This window comes from Parambassis ranga, chromosome 21 (genome assembly GCF_900634625.1).
Source record: "Parambassis ranga chromosome 21, fParRan2.1, whole genome shotgun sequence".
NCBI lineage: Eukaryota > Metazoa > Chordata > Actinopteri > Ambassidae > Parambassis > Parambassis ranga.
This window is the reverse complement of record NC_041041.1, coordinates 8272388-8294736: the sequence shown is the minus strand read 5'-3', so window position 1 is coordinate 8294736 and position 22349 is coordinate 8272388. Positions and strand designations below refer to the sequence as shown.

The 22349-nt window shown below is 41.2% G+C and overlaps 1 protein-coding gene across 1 annotated transcript in view; it reads right to left on the bottom strand.

The window, feature by feature from the left end:
• Nucleotides 1-5569: 5569 nt before the first annotated feature.
• Nucleotides 5570-22349, bottom strand: part of nalf1b (NALCN channel auxiliary factor 1b) — a 61885-nt gene continuing 45105 nt past the window's right edge. The window contains exons 2-3 of the mRNA XM_028393877.1: nt 8680-8851; nt 5570-6936 (exon numbers count right to left, since the gene is read on the bottom strand). Of these exons, the coding sequence (XP_028249678.1) occupies nt 6635-6936; nt 8680-8851 (474 nt within the window). The 3' untranslated portion in view covers nt 5570-6634. The remainder of the gene's footprint in view (nt 6937-8679; nt 8852-22349) is intronic.

Below are 22349 nucleotides of genomic sequence, written 5' to 3'. Positions count from 1 at the left end.
CCAGGAGGATGTGCCAGAACTTGGCTTAAAAACTGTTACGAGGGACCATTACATAAGGATTTCAGAAGCATTAACTTTGTGAAATATTAAACTAGGCTGACATTTTTCACCTCCTCTCAAGAGGAGCTTACATACAGTATATGAGAACCAACAACTCCATGAAAGCCAAAGTGAGTAAGTGAATATAAGACTGAAACACTTTGTGTTTGAATATTATTTGTGTACGCAGCTATTATTAGGAATTGTGAGACAAAGTCCTCTTGTGTAGACATGGTAATGTGTCCCATTGGCATCATACTTCCTGTTCAACAAGCAGCTGTGAGGTCACAACCAAAGTCTTGCTCCTCTCCGGGCAGCAAATCTCATATTAAAAAGGGTACAAGCAACCATGGCAACGAAGAAAAAAGTTTTTCATGTAACAACAAAAAAGTGTTAACGTTAATCAACCACCGCATCAGTACCTGTTATATGTTTACCTGCATAATGCTGACCTCTGTTGGTAGATGTATGACAGCACAGATTTAATTCACTTCACATAATCCCATTTCTTCTGTCATCAAAATAAAATATGTGTCTTCTGCACTGCAGGGTGGGATTGTTGTTGTTGATTGAGGATAAAAAAAATCAGTAAAAGTGACCCATTAATCTTTGTATTCATCGGTGGTGGAACACAACAATCAACTCTCCTTTATAAAAAAAAGAAACACATGGCATTTTAATCAGACGGCGTCTGTGCTGGTTTGAATGACAGGTGGAATATTGGATGCCGAGTATTGGCGGGCTTGTTGAGGATTAGTCAGCTGAGCACTTCATCCCCTCCCAACAAGCTGAAATAGAAATGAGGGCTTTAATCCGAGATGGAAGGGCCACTAGCACAGAGCGGAAGGCAAACAAGAATATGCAATTTGTTGTTGTTCTTCCGTTTTTTTATAATCCATCATTCACGCCGAGTTCGGAGTCAGTCTGTAGCCAATATTTAGCCTACTGGGGGAAAAAATACAGCGCAGGCAGAACCTCTCTGTGACCCATAATAATTTAATCCACACAAGTTGACTGGCCACAAAAAAAGCATGAATGGAAACACTTCTGCATGTTATTATAGAGTCATAATGTGACTGCTGAATGGTAAACAGCTGAATAAATGCATGTGCTGCAATATTAAACATTCAGAGGCTTAGTATGTATGCAATTGATCCGTCTGGCTTCAGCAGGCCTTGGTCAGCAGATTCATAATGCATGATGGGAAGATAGCGCTCCTCCATCCCCGTAGCTGAACTGACCTGTTTGAATGAAGAACATGCATGCAGTATTCAACACTGATCTGTCTGCTGCTGTTAAGATAGGCTGAGTTTAGCAGAGTCAATGAATGTCTGTATAGCATTCATTCATAATCCCTGTGGTGATGCAGTCTCTGTTTTTTTTTTATTTATTTATGGTCTATTTTTATACTTGGCCAGTTCTACTTGCACACACTCCATGTGTTGTGCTTTCACTGCCACCTCAAGGTTTTATATAGAAGCGCATGTTGTCTGTCCAACCTTTTCTTTCAAACTGAAGCTCTAGGGCAGTTTAGGCTAGTCGGGATAATGTGCTGCGGCTGTTGAGCCTAAGCACAAATAAAACGATCACAAAGAGGAGAACCTGTTAGATTTATTTGGCCTGAACACAAATCCACTATTAGTAATGCCAGAAGCAAAGTGGTGAGTGTGGAGGAGTGTGTCACTTCTCATAGTGGAACTGATGAGGCAATGAACAGCAGGTGTGTGTGTGTCAGTCAGCCAGGTGAGGCAGGCAGGAACCCACACACACAGACACACCATGTTGGCAGCGCCACACCTGCCAAAACTCCAAATATGGACAAAGGGGGCGTACGAGCGGAGTTTAGGGGGGCGGGCGATCATGGAAGCAGGAAACTCACGTTGTGATATGGCAACTGCCTGTCGCTCAAGCGGCAACGCCCATAATTATGCAAATATAATTAAAACGAGTGAGTTGAAATAAAACCCCCATACAATTGACACTAGAAGAGAACTTATCATTTGAGACGAGAATGGTTTTTGTACCAGGCTGTAAACATGTTCATTTCTGCTGTGAAGTCGGTCATTTTAACATGGGAGTCTATGCGAAATGACTCGCTTCTGGAGCCAGCCCCCAGTGGTTGCGGCGTGAACTACAACTACTTTTAACACTTCCGCATGGGCTTCAACTCTGAGCCCCGAAGGCTGCCGCTTGGTTTGTCCTCAGCTCCAACACTGAAAAAAAATATATTTTTTTACCAACACTGATGAACATCACACAAACACCACAGAGGAACAGATTATATGTCTGTATTTATTTTCATCAGAACACAATTTTAATCATTGTAGCAGTAGTTTTCATACTTCTCGAAAAGATCATGACTCGTGAGACTGTTTTATAAATCATTTCATCAAAGTTGTTTGTAAAAAATTAAAGAAGTTACTTGAACTAAAGCATCTATAATATTACAATATACTGGTAGTATAATAGTAATCATAATAATCATAATCGCAATGATACTTCTATATGCCTTTGAACCTTTCTATAATCATAAATCTTTCGCTTTCACACACACTCACACACACACACACAGAACCACAACCTTTCACAATAAGGTTGCGAAGCTGAGGACAAGTCTATTGGTTAAACCTCACCACATTCTCTTTTAACATCAATGATTTCAGACGCTTAAATTAAAAGACAAAGGATTAGAAGAAGAAGAAGAAGGAGGAGGAGGAGGAGGAAGAGAAGAAAGTAACAGCATGACATTAACTCAAAATACACAAGGAGAGACATATATTGTTCAGCATACTAGGGAACGTATTTACAACCAAAAAAAGGAATGGGCTTCTGCATAGATCCACAGGATAGAGAACAGAACTATTGTGAAAACAGAGAGAGGCTGAGAAAGAGTGAAAGAGGGCGGTACTCGTGTACATTTTGGTGGCGTGGCTGCAGGAGCATACACAGTCTCTGTGTGCAGGGCTGAAACACAAAGCTAGTTTTTGTAGGTCAGCGTGTTATGGAAGGTGACAGACCATACCCTATGACTGCTACAGACCGTTGTCGGGAATCTAGACTGAATCTATAGGAACCCTACACATTTTCATCCCAGTAAAAAAATGTGACAAACCAAAAACATACAGAAATTAAGCACAGAATCAATGTTGCGTGCATGCCTGCATTACCAACAGAAGTCAAATCAGTGATTTACATCTGTGAAATCTAATTATTTTACTGTTTTGGAAGAAACCTTGCACACACACACACACACACACACATACACATTAAAAAAAGAAAAAACCTATCTGGTGCGGGGGTGTGATGTCAGACAACACATATGTGTGCATCATACACACCCATGCAGCCACAGAGATGATGTGTAACTGCATTTCTCTGAATGACTCCTTACATGACAGCATGGCCACAGATGGGATCATATCTCCTGGGTGTGCTTGTGAAGAGGGTTGCATGACACTTTTGAGATGCAATCCTCATATTGCTAACACGGCACATTCACTCTGGCAGACCCTGTATTCCTCCTTTACGCCCATTTTTTTTGATTAAGATGAATTTGGCTTATCTTACTCAATACAAGGAATGCTTTGGCACTAGTTTCACTGTCCTCTCATCTGCACCGTCTTCTGCTGTGTTAAGAGAAGGAGAAGGACAGAAGGAACTACATATCATCTCTAGTCTCTTTTTTGGGATCTTGGGGCAAATAACACTCTTATTACACACTGTGCAGCACAGTGATTTCACACTATGATCCATGCAGCTTTGGGGCTGCATTGAATAATGGGACAGCTAATGTAGCAGGTCCCTGTGCATCTAAAGAAAGCACATCTGTCCTGCGGCCTCAGGTTCGAGAGAACGACGTAGACACACATCTGTGTGTGCGTATACACACATGCACACACATGCACACACACACACACTGAGTAGTGAGTAGGAGGGAACTCACTCATTCTTTCAGATTCCTGTAAATCTTTGCATGGTAAGCTTACAGCAGCAGCAGCAGCATCTGTATAAAGGTTTCCATCTAGTGGTGGCCATTGGAATAGCAGCACTGAATACAGTCATCCAACATGGGCATGGGTGTGCTGTGCCAAAAGATTATGAGCAGTTATCATGCAAGCAGGAAGTGCAGGAAGGGTCTAAACAGCAAATGTCAAAATAAGTCAACATGTTTTTTTTCTTTTCTTTTTTTTTTTTTTTTACACAGACATGTTGTGATTAACAATGAATGTTAAATCCTCATATACGTTGTATAATAAAATTCTTGACATCAGATATTAGATTGGACATCTCATATAAGTAACAAACATACTTGAGTGAGGGGAAAAAACCAACGCATCCAGCAATGTCTGTTGTTCATCGGATTCCTGATCTCACAGCCATCACAGAGACGCAAATTAAAACTAAAGAAGAGGTCAGCCCTTAAGGTCACGCCATTCCTTTCTCTTCATACACACACACACCGAACACACACACTGGTCAACATTTATAAAAGAACCCAAGTGTCAGCTGACTTGGACAATTGCTTTAGACAAACAACGACATGCTCCCCTCTGGATTTGTTTGTGTTCCTGCTTTCTTGTAACAGCCAGTGATACAAAACAATTAAAACAGCAAATGAGCCATGTTTTGGGTTTTTTTTTTAACCCTTTGCCTGCTAGCAATTTTGGATACTTTTAAGTGTGTGGATGATCATGTTTGTACTGTATATCTTAATAAGCCCTTTACTTGATGAGACATTATGTTTTGAGGAGAAAAATACAAGACAAGTGGGCATGCTACAGGAGCTGATTGGGGATCAGATGCAGTGCTTACAGGGACTGCGATCAACAAAGAGGCTGTCATAACCTTGCAGAGCCTCCACATGCATTTCATGTGTTGCACATTTTCAGATTCAACAGAAACTCTGTTAGATGTCATTCAATATGTTCTATGTGAGACCAGCTCGATGCAATGAGACAGGGAGCATAAAGTAATATACCTGCTGTTTGTCCTCTTCGCCAATGCAATGGGAATTAACAGTTTTCATCATGAATAGTCATTAAAGGTAACATCCAGTCATTGTGTTTCCTTTGAATAAAAAGGCCTGAGGTTAAAATCTCACCACTGATAAGTTTCAGTTCAATTGAGTTTTTCTTAAGTGATAGAATAAAGTGATTATGCATGCTGCCACCACCTTATATTATAAAGGCGATGAAGATCTGAGGCTTGAGGCAGAGGAAACCACTGTTTAGGTAACTGCAGACACTGACTGGATGGTTCCTTTTATGTGTGGAGCAAACAGTGCTAAATATATTGAGCCAGTGTTTTCATCCCAGTATCAGTTAGCTTTTCTGAGCCATGTGGCTGAAAATTGACCAGAATCTCATCAGGCTATTGGCAACATGCTTTCTCTCTCTCTCTCTCTCTCTCTCTCTCTCTCTCTCTATATATATATATATATATATATATATATATATATATATTGTTTTGGTGAGATAAAATTATTCTACCTGTGCCTTTGTTATGTGATATCGGCAGATATCAGAAAATTAAGTGCTCGTGTTTCTTCCTTAATTAGACTGTTATGGTCAAAACTACAAAAAGGCCCGAGTTGTAACAATAATAAATAATATAATTTGATGATTGGCATCACTGAAGGAGCACATCCTGTTTGATTCTCACAGCTAAGCTTTGCGTTTACATCTTTATTTCTTGATCCTTAACAACAGTGTTAATATTATCTCACAAAACAAAGTGGACCCATAAACCTGTGCTGAACACAGAGTTTATGATGGACATCAGAGTCACATTAAAAATCCGGGGTACTTTTAACAGGATTGTGGCCAACCAAACCAGCATGGTGGAGCTAAGTGGCATCTGAGGGTGGAGAGGGGGTGGATGTACAGGGTGCGGGGCTCCATTAAAACCATCAGCTGCACCAGCCTGTTTTTTTTAGGTAGGCTTTTAGGATACGTGTCAGCGACACACATTCACACGTACATATGTGAAGACATGCATTCAGGCACACTCACACGCCCCCACATGCTCACACACACACACACTCAGTTAATCTAGAAAACAAACTATCACACACACCAAACTTGCAGCTAATTAATTAAATTTTTTTACACATTATCCCTCTTTTAACACATATTCTTCCTGTATGAGAGACCCAGAAACGAAGACAAAGGATGAACATTAGAAAGAGAATATGATTGTGTTATTCCATAGTCAGCCAGTGCAACAGAAACCAATAATTGGAACACAGTGTAAAAAAGCGTAGTGAGAGAAACTCAGCCATGAGGAAGCTGACCTTCCCTCTCAACAAAGGCTGTGGCATTGTCCCCTTCTCCTACCTAAGAGACTGCTTGAATCCCTTAGTGTGTCTGTTTGTTTACTTATTTATTTGTTTTGATTGATTCTTGTGTGTCTTTCATCTCGAAAGCATCCCACATTTCCCGTTTGCCAGAAAGCATTGCAGAATGTCTTCAGGCGCACAGCTCCAGCCGTTCGCACAACTGTGGCTGTATTTTTCCACACCGGTTGCCATGGTGAGGGAATCCCCCACCTCAACAACCTCCTCCTCCTCCTCCCCTTCCTCCTCCTGGCAGCTCTATCACTCCTCGTTGGCAGGGCTCTCCTCCAGAGGCGTGATGGTGGGAAGGCCCAGTCCTGTTGCATTGTGGGATGCAGTGAGGCTGGCAACAGTGTGTAGGAGGACAAGGACCAGCAAGCAGAGTTTGAGCCGGCTGTTACACAGTCTGCAGGCTGCCGAGGAGCTGAGGGAGGTACGGTGCTGGCATGGCGGGTGAGTTCTTTTCAGGGTCCCCCTGGAACGGTTGTCCACTTTCAAGTCCCACCGCACATCACAGCACTCTGCATCGGGGTCCGCACCTGATGGATAGTCCTCCAGCAGCCCTAGAAGTTGGTGTGGGAGGGTGAAGACAAAGACAGTGTAACATTTTTAATAATTACTGCACGTTTCAAAGGTTGTTGCTATTCTGGTTTGATTGCTCTGTTAGTGTGGAACACATCACTCTTGCTGTGTTCACAACGCATGTTTAGTTTGAAGTGGAAAGTAATTTATGACTTAAATTAGTCCCTAAACAAACGCATTCCTCCCTTTAATAATAATATCATGATGGTACAGATGGTTACAAGACCTCCAAGATATTTTATTATTATCTGGTCCAAGGTTTGTATTAGACATGTTGTTGATAAAATGCTTTGTCCTTTACTGTACTTTACATAATGTTGACAAAAACTGTTTTCTTTACAAAGCAATAAATCAATAAAAAAATCCAATACATTTCTGGACCCTGCTGCTCACTGTGGCCACCAGAGGGAAGTATCAGCACATGATAGAAGTCATGTTGTTGGGGCTTGGCCTCATATGTACTGTACACAGAACCAGAAGCTGATTGTGGCATGGTTTAGTGACAGTACAGACAGAATGGTGCACGGCTGCCTGTTTGTGTGCTTTGAGGTGTAAGTACTATGAACACATCAGTCAGCAGAATGCAGCTTTTCACAAGATCCTAGACACATTTCCACACTCTGGGGGGTCAAATAGAGGAACCTGGTTCTGAATTTAGTTCTGGAGACAAAGTTTTTATTTAACATTTATAAAGTTAGTGCTTTCTGATGAACCAGGAAGTGTCAAGGAATGGATGACAGACCTAAATGTCAGTGATTTGTCAAGTGTGCTATCAATTTCCACTGTACTCCTTTATAACTTACACAGGTAGCATGTAAACAGTCCACATTGAACAAATAGTCTGCTTAAGTCTTAAATAGTCTTCAGAAGGCAATATTCCAAGTGAATGTTATGTAAAAATTATAACTCATTCATAGTGTTCTATTCCTGTTACATCATATCAACACCCCAGATACTGCTCTAGTGTCGGCCTGTGGGGTGGTCCTGCTGCTTGAGTTTGTCCTGGCCTTGCCCTGCTGGTAGAAGAGGTGCTGTAACTTTTGTGATCCAGGATCATTCCCAGTTGAGATCTTGTTAGGTTTCATTTTGTCCTGCTGTTTTAAATTGCTTCGGTGCCACAGTAGACACAAAAAACTAGGGTAGGTTTAAGAAACGTTTGTGATTTGTACCACTGTTGCTATGACAATGAGTCCTGCCCCATCTATTATGGGCAAAAGTGAAGGTACCGGCTTGGTTTAGCTACAGTCTCATAGCATCTATACCTGATGCTTTGGGACTTGTGTTGAAACTGATGCTAAATCAGGGTGCTGCATTACAAAGTATCTGTGTGTGACGCATTTGTAGTGAGGTCAGCCTGTGTTGATACGTCAGCGTACCGCTCTGCTGCGTCAATTATAAATCCTCTGCTGATTCCTGGGAAATGTTCTGGACATTAGTGTCCCAGTGATCCATTGTGCTGCGACCTCTTATTGCTGTGAGTAATAGGCAGTAATTTGTTGTTGTGGTGTATCACCCTCTGACAATGACACTGAACATCCTGTAACTGTAAAGTAACAAGTGTGTCTGTCCATCAGCGGTGGTGTGTCCCTCTGAAGCATGAGATGTGCTCATGCTTTGTACTGTAAGTTAATCAGGGTAAGGGCATGATCTACTGTAAGTGAAGCGGGTGGGAGCAGAATAGCTATACTTCCTAAAACAAACAAGACTGAAATTATCAACAGTACCTGTGCATATAAAACTGGGGCTGCCTCCATGAATGAGATCATCATTGTCGGGCAGGACAAAGGGGCACCGCTGCTGCACCTCCAGGCAGTACTGACCACAGGGGATTCGCTTGCTGCAGTGCATCTGGGTGGTCTGGAAGTACTGAGAACACAGCCAGGGCTTATAAACCATCTGGGTGGAAGACAGAGAGGTGAGAGGATATCGATGAGTTAGGGAGGGTTGCACTGGATGATACGCACACACACATGCGCACTCTCAAATGGACACTCTCACATCCTCTACAGCTATCGATTCACAAGGGACTGAGCAGATATCCTGGTGATCCGAGTAGCCACTGTTTAATGAACACGGTTGTTGCTGGGCAGTCATCACTTTATCTGTCATAATACTAAAATATTCCCTTCGGGACAATTGCTGTGGTATTTTTATATGATTATTTCAATGAAAATACCCACAACACAAGAGAAAGAAATTCCAGATTTTGAGGCACCATTCATTCATTCACACTCTGCATGCAAAGCTGGCGGGTGTATATGGAAGACTAGCTTAAATATACAAACAAACAAAAAACAACATAATGTTTGTGTGCAGTAATTTGGTTAATGTTTCTCACTTATTTTCTCAACTCCACGAGTGCACAAGTGGGGACAAATGATTTACTTAGCGCCTTTTAGTTTCCTTTTCTCATGTGAAGAGGTGGTCGTCTCATTCCGTGGCATTATCACCTGTGGCAATTTTAGCTGGCATTTCCTGTGAAGCACTCCCAGAGATTGTGAGGCAAGCTATAGCACCTGCTGTGAGCTAATCATCGCACCTAAAAAACAGTGCCTCAAACTACAGATTTATCCACTCAAAACACATATTACCAGCATGGGTGTGTGCACGCAAGCTGTCCAAAAACAAAAAAAAATACATAAATAAATTGTGCTGAAATTACCATTCTTTGATTCATATAGCAACATATTCCTCATTTCAGTGTGTGCATTTTCAATTTTGGTACTTATTATCTATAAGTAACTGTGGGGTTGCATCATCTACAGACTGAGAGGCATATAATGTATGCATGACTGAACATGTGATCGAACACATTCACACCCACTGTACAGTAAAACTGCTGTGTGCTAATAATTAGATTTCCAGTTAAAGATAAGGTTTGTTCCTGACCACACACACACACACACACACACCCACACACACACACATGCACACACACACACAAACACACGTGCATGCACACACACACACACACACACACACACACATTCTCCCCTCTCTTTCTAATCTGCTTTTCTGTATAAATGTCAGGATAGCAAAAAAAAGCATTGCATGGCCTTATGATCTCAAGTCTTGCACACATTATGCTAATAGCTGCACCACAGTTATGTGTATTTACAGTACTGTCAAAATGTTTAAGGCACTTTAGATGTTTGGATTATTTATCCATAATGTAGAAGCATCAGCTACTGCTTGACAAAGAAATGTATTCAAGCAAGAAGAGGAACAGGGAGTCCTGCAGCAGGATGGTATATCCCCTGTGGTCATCGTCGTAGCATCATCAAGTTAGTCTAGGAGGTTAAACTGAATGCACATATGACGAGGAGGAAACACAATGCGCTCATTTCTAGGAAATATTTATCATTTTTTAAGAGCATGTGTGATGCTGCAGTGCACTAGATCCCAGCTCATCCTGTAGCTGTCAGTATGCAAAGATAAAGACAAACCTGGTGAAACTGTTGGGCTTCCTCAATGTCATTGGCAGTGAGGGCCAAGCACCATCCATTTTGGTATTTATCTGACATTTTCCAGACGCAGCAGAATCTCAAAATAGTTTTAAAGTCAAGGTCTGTCTGCTCACAGAGACTCCGTCATGGAGCTAAATCAAAGGTTGAATAATTAATGGCATCAGGTTGAGGAGAGATCTTAAAAGCCACATAAAGCAGCCGTTTTAGTATTTTAAAAGGTCTCATAGAAGCAACACTTCCTTTCTCATATCACAGTGCTGACAGTATTTACACAACAAATCTACAGTAGGTCGTATCTTGATGACATCTACAGGTGGTCCTCAAACCTCCGCAGGCCTCTGAGCTGCCAGTCAGCAGAACATCTGTCTCGTATGCACGAGATGTGACAGATGTGCTCTAAAAACCACAGCTCTCTTTTTGGCACTTTGCCACACAGTCGTGTCCTTTTGCACTCAGCCCCAGTTAGCAGAGCCCACTGCTGCTGCGTGGGAGATCTGTACTCCCTCAGCCATCAGTCTACTGTAGACCCATGACTGGTAATTCATCATCTGTCTGTCAGATCTCACAGAGGAAGAAGGACCCAGTGAGAGAAATGGGTACGGGGAGGAGAGTCTTGATAGAGAGAAAGAGAGAGAGTGGCAGGCTGGACTCTTTTTCTCCTGTGTATAACTTTTGTGTTCTCTCAGCCCCTCCTCCCCTGGGGAGAAAATAAAATACTGCCTTCCCCTCAATCACAGACAAACAGTCAGCCAGCAGGCTCTAAAAATTCTATTCTCCTTTTTCTGTCACCTTTCACTTCCTTTTACATCTCTCCCTGGAGTTTGCTGTCTCAACGCTTTTGACTGTCGTCTCTCACACAGACGCTCACATTAAAAATCTACTAAGCCTAACAATGTTGCACTAAAAATAACCACATTTTTATTTTAGAATGAAGACTTTATTCTGTCCTGTATGAGACTGAATGGCAAAGAGCCATTCTTGAACGCATATGGAGACTGTAATGTATGGATAGAAAGCATTTTTTACATAATATAACGCATGTAAATGAAAGAATGCACTGTAAAAAAAAAAAAAAAAGTCTCATGTGCTAAATTGAACTTTCTGCTGCTAGTGAATATATGATCCAGAGATATGTAGAGTTTGTATGAATACAAAGAAAGGAGATGGAAAGATTAGAATACACATGAACAGAAACTTTGCACCAAGATATCAGAGATGTGCCCAAGTGAAGGAGAAGCACCGGTTAAGGACTGGAATTCCTCATTTATAGTCTGTCGGCTCTGAGGTGTCACTTTGTTGGTGCCTGTGGTCACACCTAATAGAAGGTATGCAAGCGACATCAGGGGATGCGGATGTTACCGCGGTTACACCCAGTGAGTGGCAAAAAAGAAACAAATGGATTGATGTGATTCACAGAAACTCCAGCAGCTGAAACATTAGTCCATTTTTTTATAACAAGGCTTTTGTTCCTTTAAACAAAGGGAGGGATGATCAGCTACACAAAGGCAATCAGATCATGTCTATTATTATCATTATAGGAGCTGATAATACACAAGACATATGTTCTAAGTAATGAACAATTGTGTTGCACTGATATCACATACATGTGACAAGTGTCAGGAGCCTAATTCTCTTTCACATGTCAGTATTCATGGGAGTTTTGAGGATCACTGTCGAGCCTAAGTATTTACTTTTATATCTGCAACGTACATCTGGAAACTGATAATGCTACTAAATGTTGTTATAACCCGCTCCTGTCCTTACTCTCCACCGGTTTGCTTGCCTGTTGGTGATCTGCAGAGTTGAGACTCAGCTGTCTCCTGAATTGGATTATTTCATTACGATTAGGCTAATAAGGTTGTAATTGATGGAAGGCCTTATACCCTGCCCTGTGGTATTGGTTTTAAGTGGCCCCGGATGGCCCTGCCTTGTCAGTACATATTCTTTAATGTTTTATCTGGACTTGTGGCTAAAACTGCTGACAGAGGCTAAAGGGAGCCGGTAGCAATGTACAAAATTACTGCAACTCATCCTTCTTCAACACACGGTAGCTGAAACATGCAGCGTCTCATGAGCTGCCTCAGTTACAAATAAGAGACTCACCGCTTCACTGCGTCTAGTCGATCCTCTTTTCTTTTATCCTCTTTTCTGCTCTGTTTATTTAAATGACCCTCGTCTTAAATAATAGACGAGGACAAGCGTACAGCACAAAAGCCATTAGATTACTTTACAGCTGTGTCAGGCTACTGAGGCCTGGGAGCACAGGGAAACAACAGATGGTTGCGTTACTCAGGGAATTCAAGGCTCATCGCCTTTTTTAAACAAGAAAACATATTTATTTTCTTCACTCTATCTTCATTAGGGAAACATTAGTAGTTCAAGATATTTTAGGTACACATCTCTGAAACACTCATATGGTATTTTGACTGAGTACAAACAAACTGTAAGGTCGGCTCCTCACCACAGTAGCCAAGGAAATGACAGAGAAGCTTTTTGCAATGAGAGCAAAGGTGCAACCTTGAACCATGTCAAACTAAGGTAAAGTGACACAGTGCTGGACCAGTATAGACTATAAACCCTCCTAGAGTCCTAGAGGACAGCCAGTCCTGCATGTATCTTGATTGTAAACATTATTGGCAATGCCAGTGTCATTGTCAGGCTGTTGTTTATGTAGTGGATTGTTCTCATTCTCTGACTTCTGGCCTAGCCCCCCCCCCCCCCCCCCCCACTATTTTGTGTGTAAGAGCCTGATGAGTTGTCATGTCATCTGTTCACAGCCGTTTGTTTGCAGTTAGATTTAGACACTAAAGCCACTTGGTGAGACTGAAAAGATCAAGGTTTGGCTTAAAACAGCAATTCTCCCATCTGCAACAAGATTTTCTACCATCTTCCTGGTCACCATGGTGATGGGTCTCTACCTCAGTGTCCTGTATTCACATGGACACAGGAGGGTGGTTTGTAAACACTGGTTCTTGCTATGCTTGGATGAAAATATAGTTGTTTGTACATGATGCACAATAGGGAAAACTACAAAAAAAATCATTTGGTCTATTTTGACATGGTTACGATATTTTAAAATAGAAATGATCTGATAGGTCCAATCCTGCACAAGTGCAGAAATGATCAGTCAGTTCAAATGGTGACACCAAGGAAGTCAGAGAGATGAGGGGTCAAATAGAGCATCCACAACAATATGAAGCTGAAGTTTCAAACAGCAAAGTTTACACCAAATATAATCTAAAAAAACAACAACATCCACATATGTGAAACAAACGTGTGCAAACAGTAAGTCAATGAATGTGATGAAGTGTGAACTGAAACACAAAATGGGAAAACAAACCATCTTCATCTCTGCAAAGAAAGCACATCTGTAATCAATCTGGTATCACTGCATTGCTATCATGCTAACTAAGCAGATAATATTTAATTGGTACATTGTTGAATGTGCAATTTCCTAGTGTGTACAGTGAATCAATGCATGTGTGTACACTGACTAGCCTGCGGCGCCACAGTACCTGGCATGCATACAAACCATGTCAGAGGCGCTTCTATGGGGAAAATGTAACGTAACTAATGATCTAAACAGCAAAGACAGACGTGAAATAAACAGCCAAGGCGACGAGAGGAGCCAACGAGAACGTAACAGTAAAAACAAAAGCCAAGGCTGAGACTGGCAGCAGACTGATGCTACATCACAATACATTGATTGAAGTGAAGTAGAAAGCACTCATGCAACTCACTGAGCGCCACCTATTCAATTACATTCATGTTACATTTGAATAGCTGTGTGGACATGTAAGGCATGGTTTCTCAGTAATGACCCACCTGCTGATTGTGGCGAAAGCACAACAGACGCATTTGCACACACAACAACAACACACAGACACAGACACACAGAGAGACAAACACACACTCGATCAACATCAACCATCTCATATCTTTTAAAATGTGCTGCTCGTTTGGTAAACAAAAGCCATGCTAATGTAATTACCAGAAGCAGAGGACATTCGGTATTAAAATAAAGGGGGTTTATTAAAAGGGAATGTACACATCCTAACACAGAGAGAGAGAGAGAGAGAGAGAGAGAGTAAAAATAGAATAACCTCAGAGTACAGACAGCACAAAGTTCACCAGACAGTTATGCTCAGACGTTTGACAGGCCATGTTTCACCGAGTGTGACTCTCAATGAAAAGGAAAAAAAAATACAACAAGCATCATGAGTGCTGAATCACAAAACAGCAGCAGTACAGGGGTACATGAAAAATGAATGAATGAAAGATACGGTCATGGCAGCGTGTGAATTAATAATGAAGGAATGACTTTCCTGCATGCAGGAGGTGTTCACTGCCTGTGTGTGTCAGGTGCTGCCCTCTGGGCCTCTGAGACGCCCCCCTCCACGTCTTTCTGTCAGAACATCATCGTTTCTGTGCTGCTGGAAAACTTCCAAAAAAAGTCCCATCATGCATCCACCATTATAAACATGAACTGTGTTAGATAATGGTGCAGGAAATGCTATAAAAGTGATAATTTCCTGAGCGCCCTCTGAGTCTGCTGTGTGTGCTTTTATTGTTTTCCTTTCATTTGCCTTCAGTTTTCAGGTTCAGTGTTTTTCTCAAGGTCTGCAGAGTTTTTCTTCATGTTTGTTTGTCTTCTTATTGTATTAAATGCAAACAGATACAGAACAGATGTGGAAGACGGGACCTCTTCACGCTGCCTCTATTTAAATTCATGGTCTATTTTGGTTCTCTGTAGCGCAACAGTTTTGTGGATCAGAGCAGCTCATGTACACCCACAGAAAATTTCAGATATTCCAGGGTAACCTTTCTTTTGTCACTGAAGGAGATTTATGGTTTTCCGGTTGCTGTCAGTTTCTAAATATCTCTGTTTATGAAGTGAAGGATAACCGTAGAAGCTATGGAGATGCACAGAATGCTGTCTGGTTGAAAGGTTGTGGAATTACAGATGTGAGAACATGAAGATGGATGAAAATGAAAGTGGACATTTTCTGTATAAGAACATCCATACGGATCTGATCTGAACATTAGCCCCAAAAACTCATTTTGTTGATTAATCAAGGTTATCCGGATGTAATTCATCGGCACTGTCACTGTGACACTTACACTGATAATTAATTTGACAAAGATAATTATCAACAAGATGGGCCTACTGTGAGTGAGAGTGATGAATCAACACCCACTGCAGTCATGCAGCCTGCTGTTAGCTGTACCAGACCGTGCTTGCATGTGCAGTGTTTGTGTGTGTGTGTGTGTGTGTGCCTCTGTGGGGTCCCATTACAGCATCCAAACCTGTTAAATAATGTAAGTGATCCCTGCAACTGTTCAACATAACTTCACAGTTCCACAGATAAAAAAAAATCCCTTTCTCTTCGCTGCGATGTCTCCTGCTGATATTCATGCCCCCTCACCCCCTTCTCCTCCCTGTCATCTCCCTTCTGCAGTGTGTACTGCAGCAGCTGGATGAAAAATGGCCTGGAAGGGGGGGCTGGTGCAAGGTTGCCTGCAGAGACATAACAGATATACACACTCACCTTCAAACACACACCATGGTGGCTCTCTCTCTCTCTCTCTCTCTCTCTCTCGCTCTCTCTCTAACTTTGCTGTGCTATTTCTCTGCCTCTGCTCTCATCTGACACACAGGCAAGTAGAAAAAAAGAGAATCAGAGGAAGACTTAGAGACTAAGGAGGAACGGCGGTGTCAGTGGGTCTTTACAGTATTAATAACCTACTGTTGTCAGTATCTTGTTATCAGAGGGTTCTTCTCCCACAGGTGCCACTGACCCACCCAGGCCAGCCATGTCAAGCCCAATGGAGCCTCTTAAAGAAAGAAACCGAGCCCCCTGTCCTAAATAGAGCTCCTACTTTTATCAGCTTTTGTTTCAAAGGTACATAAATCACATGCACAGAGGAGGTGTGCATTCAGGACGGGCAGTGTATCACCAGCGAAGGTTAGAAACAACACTGACATAAAAGTAGACGCAACATCTCTCCATACATCACCAACAGTTTTCTTCCTAAATGTTATGAAACAGAATGGTTCAGTGTGCCATCATTTCCTGTATCTGTGTCACATGGGCTTTCCACTGCCTCGCCTCTTAGTACACAGGCAGTGAGTCTGTTGATTCCAATGGAAGTAATGAACATAATCCCAGATTTAGATCAATTCCATCACCCCATAATCACTGAACTATACATTAGGGACCACAGGATTCTGTCTCTGCTTTTTGCAGATGATGTTGTCCTGTTGCCTTCAATGTGCACTGGGCCATGGGTCTCAACTGGAAAAGGATGGCTTGTCCTCTCCATGTTGGAGGAGAGCTTCTGCCTCCAGTGGAGGAGTTCATGTATTTCTAGGTCTTGTTCACAAGTGAGGGAGGAATGAAACAGGAGATTGATAGGTGGATTGGTTGGTGCAGCTTGATGATGTAAGTCAGTTGTGGTAAAAATGGAGCTAAGCCGAAAGGTGAAGCTCTAAATTTACCAGCCTACAATCTACATTCCTACTTTCATCTATGGTCTATCTATGAGGTCTGGATGGTGACCAAAAGAATGAGTTCAAGAATACAAATGGCCAAAATAAGATTCCTTCGAATGGTGGGTGGGTGCTCCCTTAGAGATAGGGTGAGGAGCTCGGTCACCCAGGAGGAGCTCGGAGTAGAGCTGCTGCTCCTCCACATCGAGAGGAGCCAGCTGAGGTGGCTCCTCTGTGGACCTTCTGGATGCCTTTATACAACACACATACTTTAGTATGTATTATCATACACTGTTACTGCATGACTCAATAAAAAAAGAATACAGATCATCTATCTATCTATCTATCTATCTATCTATCTATCTATCTATCTATCTATCTATCTATCTATCTATCTATATACACATGTATATATATATATATATATATATATATATATATATATATATATATATATATAAACATACTGTACAGTAAATTGAATGCATGTGTGTGCACCCTGACATGTAAAAAGGTCCTTTCATGTCACATTTGCATAAAAATGAACCGATTTCGTCCATGTTCATTTGGCAAAGGCATGAGCAATAGGAGGGAGGAATCATCAAAGGGTGTCACTAAAGTTTATCGCTGCATTGGTCGGGGGAGGGGTATCAAGGCTTTCTTCAAAGCATCAGAGCTGCATCTTTTAATTAAAATATAAAAGGTAGCATCTACCACAGACAGATATCAATAAGGTAAAGGAACACGTAACAGAAGGAGCTACTAAACGCCAACATAAAAATCCTGCCTATTCCTCTGCAGCAGTGTTAATGAAGAGGTCACATGATGCAGCAAGTCTTTAAGGATTAGAGGGAATAAAACCCCTCACCTGATCTAAAAAATAAAGATATCCTGCTCCTGCTGTTAAATATGCCCATTATAGCACACAGCTCCCATAAGAATTACAAAGTTATACAGAAAGAGGCAGACTGAAAGGCAGACAGACCCTCTGTCTGTTCTGTACACCTGTGAGCGCAGGAAAAAAAGCTTCAGCCCATTTAATGTGGTGCAGTGAACAGTAAGACATTAAAAGCAACTCATTTCATTCCTTTTTAAAAGACAACTTATAGAATTTAGGTTCATCGTGCTTGTGTTTGAGATTCATAGACACTCAAAAGTCTTTAAACCTCATCTGTCAAATCAGTATGTGTACATATACTGTATGTTCTATTTTGTGTTTATCGTGACCACAGGAGCATAACACGCATATCACAGCAGTCAAAGAAAAAAAATGTGAACACATATAAGCACACACATTTGCACACAACATCTCTTGGTATTTAGCAGACAATCAGAATCATGTTCCAGTGTTTAATTATCAGATGAGCAGCTAACAAAGCTGAAGAGTTATCGATAATGAAAGTCTTGTCTGGACTGGTCCAGCTACAGTTAGCTCGCTCACACACACACACACAAACACACACACACACACTATGACATCGACAAGATATATGCATCTGACTCTTATTAATGCTGATCCTCACAGAGAATTTAGGACATGATGTAATTCTTTAAAATATATAAATTAAGTTTTCATTGTTTCAGCAATGTGTCAGAAAGCTGTTCAACGCCATAGTAATGTTTTAGCTGACATCACTTTTTTACAATTTTTTTCTCTATCTCTGTGTTTAAATATCGACTTAAAAAAAATATATATATATATATCAGCAGTGGAAGTGAAGGCAGCTTTTTGCCCAATAAACTCTGATATACATGTCCATAGACATGGTTAGAGGTGATAAAATTGATCAATTAAACACTGACTTAATTAAAAAGCTACTAAATTAAAAGGCCAATTGAATAAAATGTTCATCATATTAAATGTTGAATCGAATTAAATGCAATTACAGTAAATAGTGAAGTGTTAGAACCAATTATCCAAATGATTTCATTTCACGGTGGTGAAATGAAATCGTCAACAAATCGTTTCGTGATTATATTTGATCAGACTGACATTTATTCTATCTACAAGTGATAGAAACAAGTTGATTCACTGAAATTTTACTCACCAACGATTCTTAAAACTCTCCGCTGCACTCAGAATGTAACTTTGAAAATAATTATTAGTGTGCAATGAATCGACAGCATAGAACCCAACTGTGTGATGTTCCTATAGGCACATGCTCCTATATCTGCCATCTATTATTAAGAATGTGATCTGAGTCATAGATAGATAGATGGGAGACTGAGATGGTGTTCAGTTGATGTTGATCATGAGATAGATAGATAGATAGATAGATAGATAGATAGATAGATAGATAGATAGATAGATAGATAGATAGATAGATAGATAGATAGATAGATAGATAGATAGATAGATAGATAGATAGATAGATAGATAGATAGATAATTGTAAAATGGCCTCTTAGACCTAAACACAATTTCCTGACCAATTAGTATAAAAATGTGGCTGTGAAAGCTTTACATCTTCACCGTTAGCTGCATGACGAACACTATGAACAGGCTGAATAGAGGTGATGGTGAGTTACAGTTAATGACCCTAGAAGCAGCCTCTAATTAACAGAGCCAATGAGGATTGCTTGGACGAGCACAGTTTTGACACACTGACTGCGTGATTCGTAACATGAAACAAACCCAGAAGAGGCATGAGTAAGGGTCACTGCATCCATGTGTCTAATTATGTGTGTTGTTTAATAAAAATACATTTGGCCCAGTAGTCCTCCATTATGATCCCCGAAATGCTGCTGCGTTGCTTTCTGCACTGAGGCTAAAATAAGGCGTGTATGACAGTTTAAAGGGGGAAAAAATCCTGATCAAAGGTAAAGCGAGGAACAGCCATGAGAACTCTGACATTTGTAGCATAACACATAACATCTCATTTTCACTCATACTTTCTTAAAAGACATTTTAGAGGATGGTCCTGCTAAGTCTATAATTTATGACAGTGTTTATTTTAGCTTGGGTCAAAAAAAACATGCTTTGTCAGCAGTGATACTGAGAGGATTAATTAAAAACATTTTTAGCCCACATTCAAGGAGCCACTCAAGGGTAACGTATAGGTATATATACACACATAAATATACTGCAGCGGTTTCTCGCTCTCTGTTTTACAGCTGTCACAGTTTGAAGAGGATTCCATCATCCCTGTGGGATTTATTCCCAGTGGTGAACGGTCTCCATGGAGCAGAGAGGTCAGTAATGCCTGTTTTGACCTCCATGACTCATTAACCTGATCCGCAACGACCCCCTCCTGCTTCCAGCATGGTTTCCTTCCATTCTCATCTATCTATCCTGGCTTCTGTGGCTACAGTGTGGCAGAAGCTGAAAGATCTCTGCTTCTTTCATGCGTTCATCCTCATCTACAGTGAGCATAGGTAGCTTTGCGCGCAAACCAAGCTCACTCTCCGCCATAGCTTTCCATCTTTTAATGTTTTATCGCATGTTGTCGTCTCATCACACATTTGGATGGGAAAAGTGGGCCAGGACTGGCTAGGGTTTGAAATGCAGGACAAAATTAGAAAGGAATGGAAGAATCCAGTGGGGTCACATCGTCTGGGCCAAGCTTGAGACGTAGCCGCTTTGCTGCTCCCAATTAGGCTAAAAAAACTACAGGCAGAAAGTCTGAGTCTGATGTATTCAACCAGGCCACATTCCGCCCCTGTGCTTCTATCTGTCAGAGAAAGAAAGGAAGTGGGAGAGCAAGACAGAAATGGGGAGATGCAAACATTAGAAGAGGAGGAAGGAGAGACTGAAGATAAATTGGTCAGCCCTCCCCTCGTCGCTCCCCCTCCCTCTGCCTCTCTCTCTCAGGACTACTGTGTGCGAGACTGCAGATAGATTCTGATGTTCTCATTTATGTCTTAATGATTGGGTTAGTATGCAGCTTGTGCTCTGCAATGCTGTGCTTAGACAGAAAGCAAGATCAGAGAGGCACACAAGCTTACATGGGCACTCATACACTGTGAGATGAAAGGATTAACACAGAAATCTGATGTATGCGATGGCAAATACATACAGCAGATGCATGTTTGAATGGGCGCTTTATATTTTCAGAATTAGAATTTAAGTTACGTATCAGTTAGTATGCTGCAGCAAGGCTAAAATACTCCATAACTAAAAGGAAATGACATGCATGTTACACAGACAACCATAGAGTGTACTCAGATGCAAGAGGTTAGGGTGGTGGAGGGCAGACAGGGGGGAGAGATGGCATTTGTAATCACATGTCACATCATCATGGGTGGTTAATGCTTGAAATTCCAGGATGAGTATCCTTTTAGTAAACAGCCGTATCATTTGAATATTTCATTCAGGCCAATTACTAGCTTGTTTACTTATTAATCTGATTGCCGCTGCCAGAATAATCTCCAGCCCCTGTATCGAGGAGAGAATGAGAGTTTGAGCAAAGCAGAGGAGAAGCAGAACAGAGCAGCCCCCGCACTGCTTTTTAGGCCTACTGCAGAGAAAGGCATCGACTTTACACTGAATTATAATGATAGCTTGGAGGATACTATCATGATGGAGTTAAAAATTCAAGGTCCTAGAAAGTATGTGTCAAAATGCATCCTATATGTATCATCAGCTTAGAAAGAGAGAGAGAGAGAAAACACTGTGGATGAAAAGCCATTTGAGGATTACACAAACTAACTCACAGCTTGCTTAGTTAAAGCTTATAACCATGACTAGGCATAGCAGGCCTGTCAAGGTTTGTATTTCTGAGCACGTCAAAAAAAGGTGTGTGTGTGCATGAGTGATGCTTGAAGCATATAAAAAAGCTCCATAAAAGGCCTGCTATCCACTGCACGAGAGCCACTGTAGCATCAGCACCAGATGTTCCTGAAACAGCAGCAGCTCTGAGATGAGCTGTCTAAAATCATAGGTTAGTGATTAAAATCTCTCTAACCAACAATACATCTTTAAATTTTTACAAGAGGTGTTAAAATAAAGCATCTGTATTTAAAAGGAGATCTGGGAAAACCACCAAGAGATCTTAATCAAGAGGAAAATGAATTATGCAGAATCTTGAGAATAACAGCACTGAAGCAAATAACAAAAGGCTGGAAATGCCCCAGACACAATGAGATGAAAGGGGTATACTAAAAATACATACTAAGGATACATATGAGGAAAGACTGACTTTGTAAGACCATATATGGCCACTTCCTGTAGTACATGTACATAGGTGTACACAATTGCATATAGTATGATTGGGTAAATATATATAGTCAGCTATCAAAAAGACAGCAGCTACACACGTATGTTGGGTAATACGTCGTCTACATGTGCCTTTAGCATAAACCTAACCATGTGTTGTATCAGATAGATGTGTAATTGACCAAATGTGGCATTTTTATGTGGTGATGTGTTGACTACATCATCGTCACCAAGATAGATAGACCCTCTGTGACAGCACCCACTGGTTTCCTTAAAGGTAGGG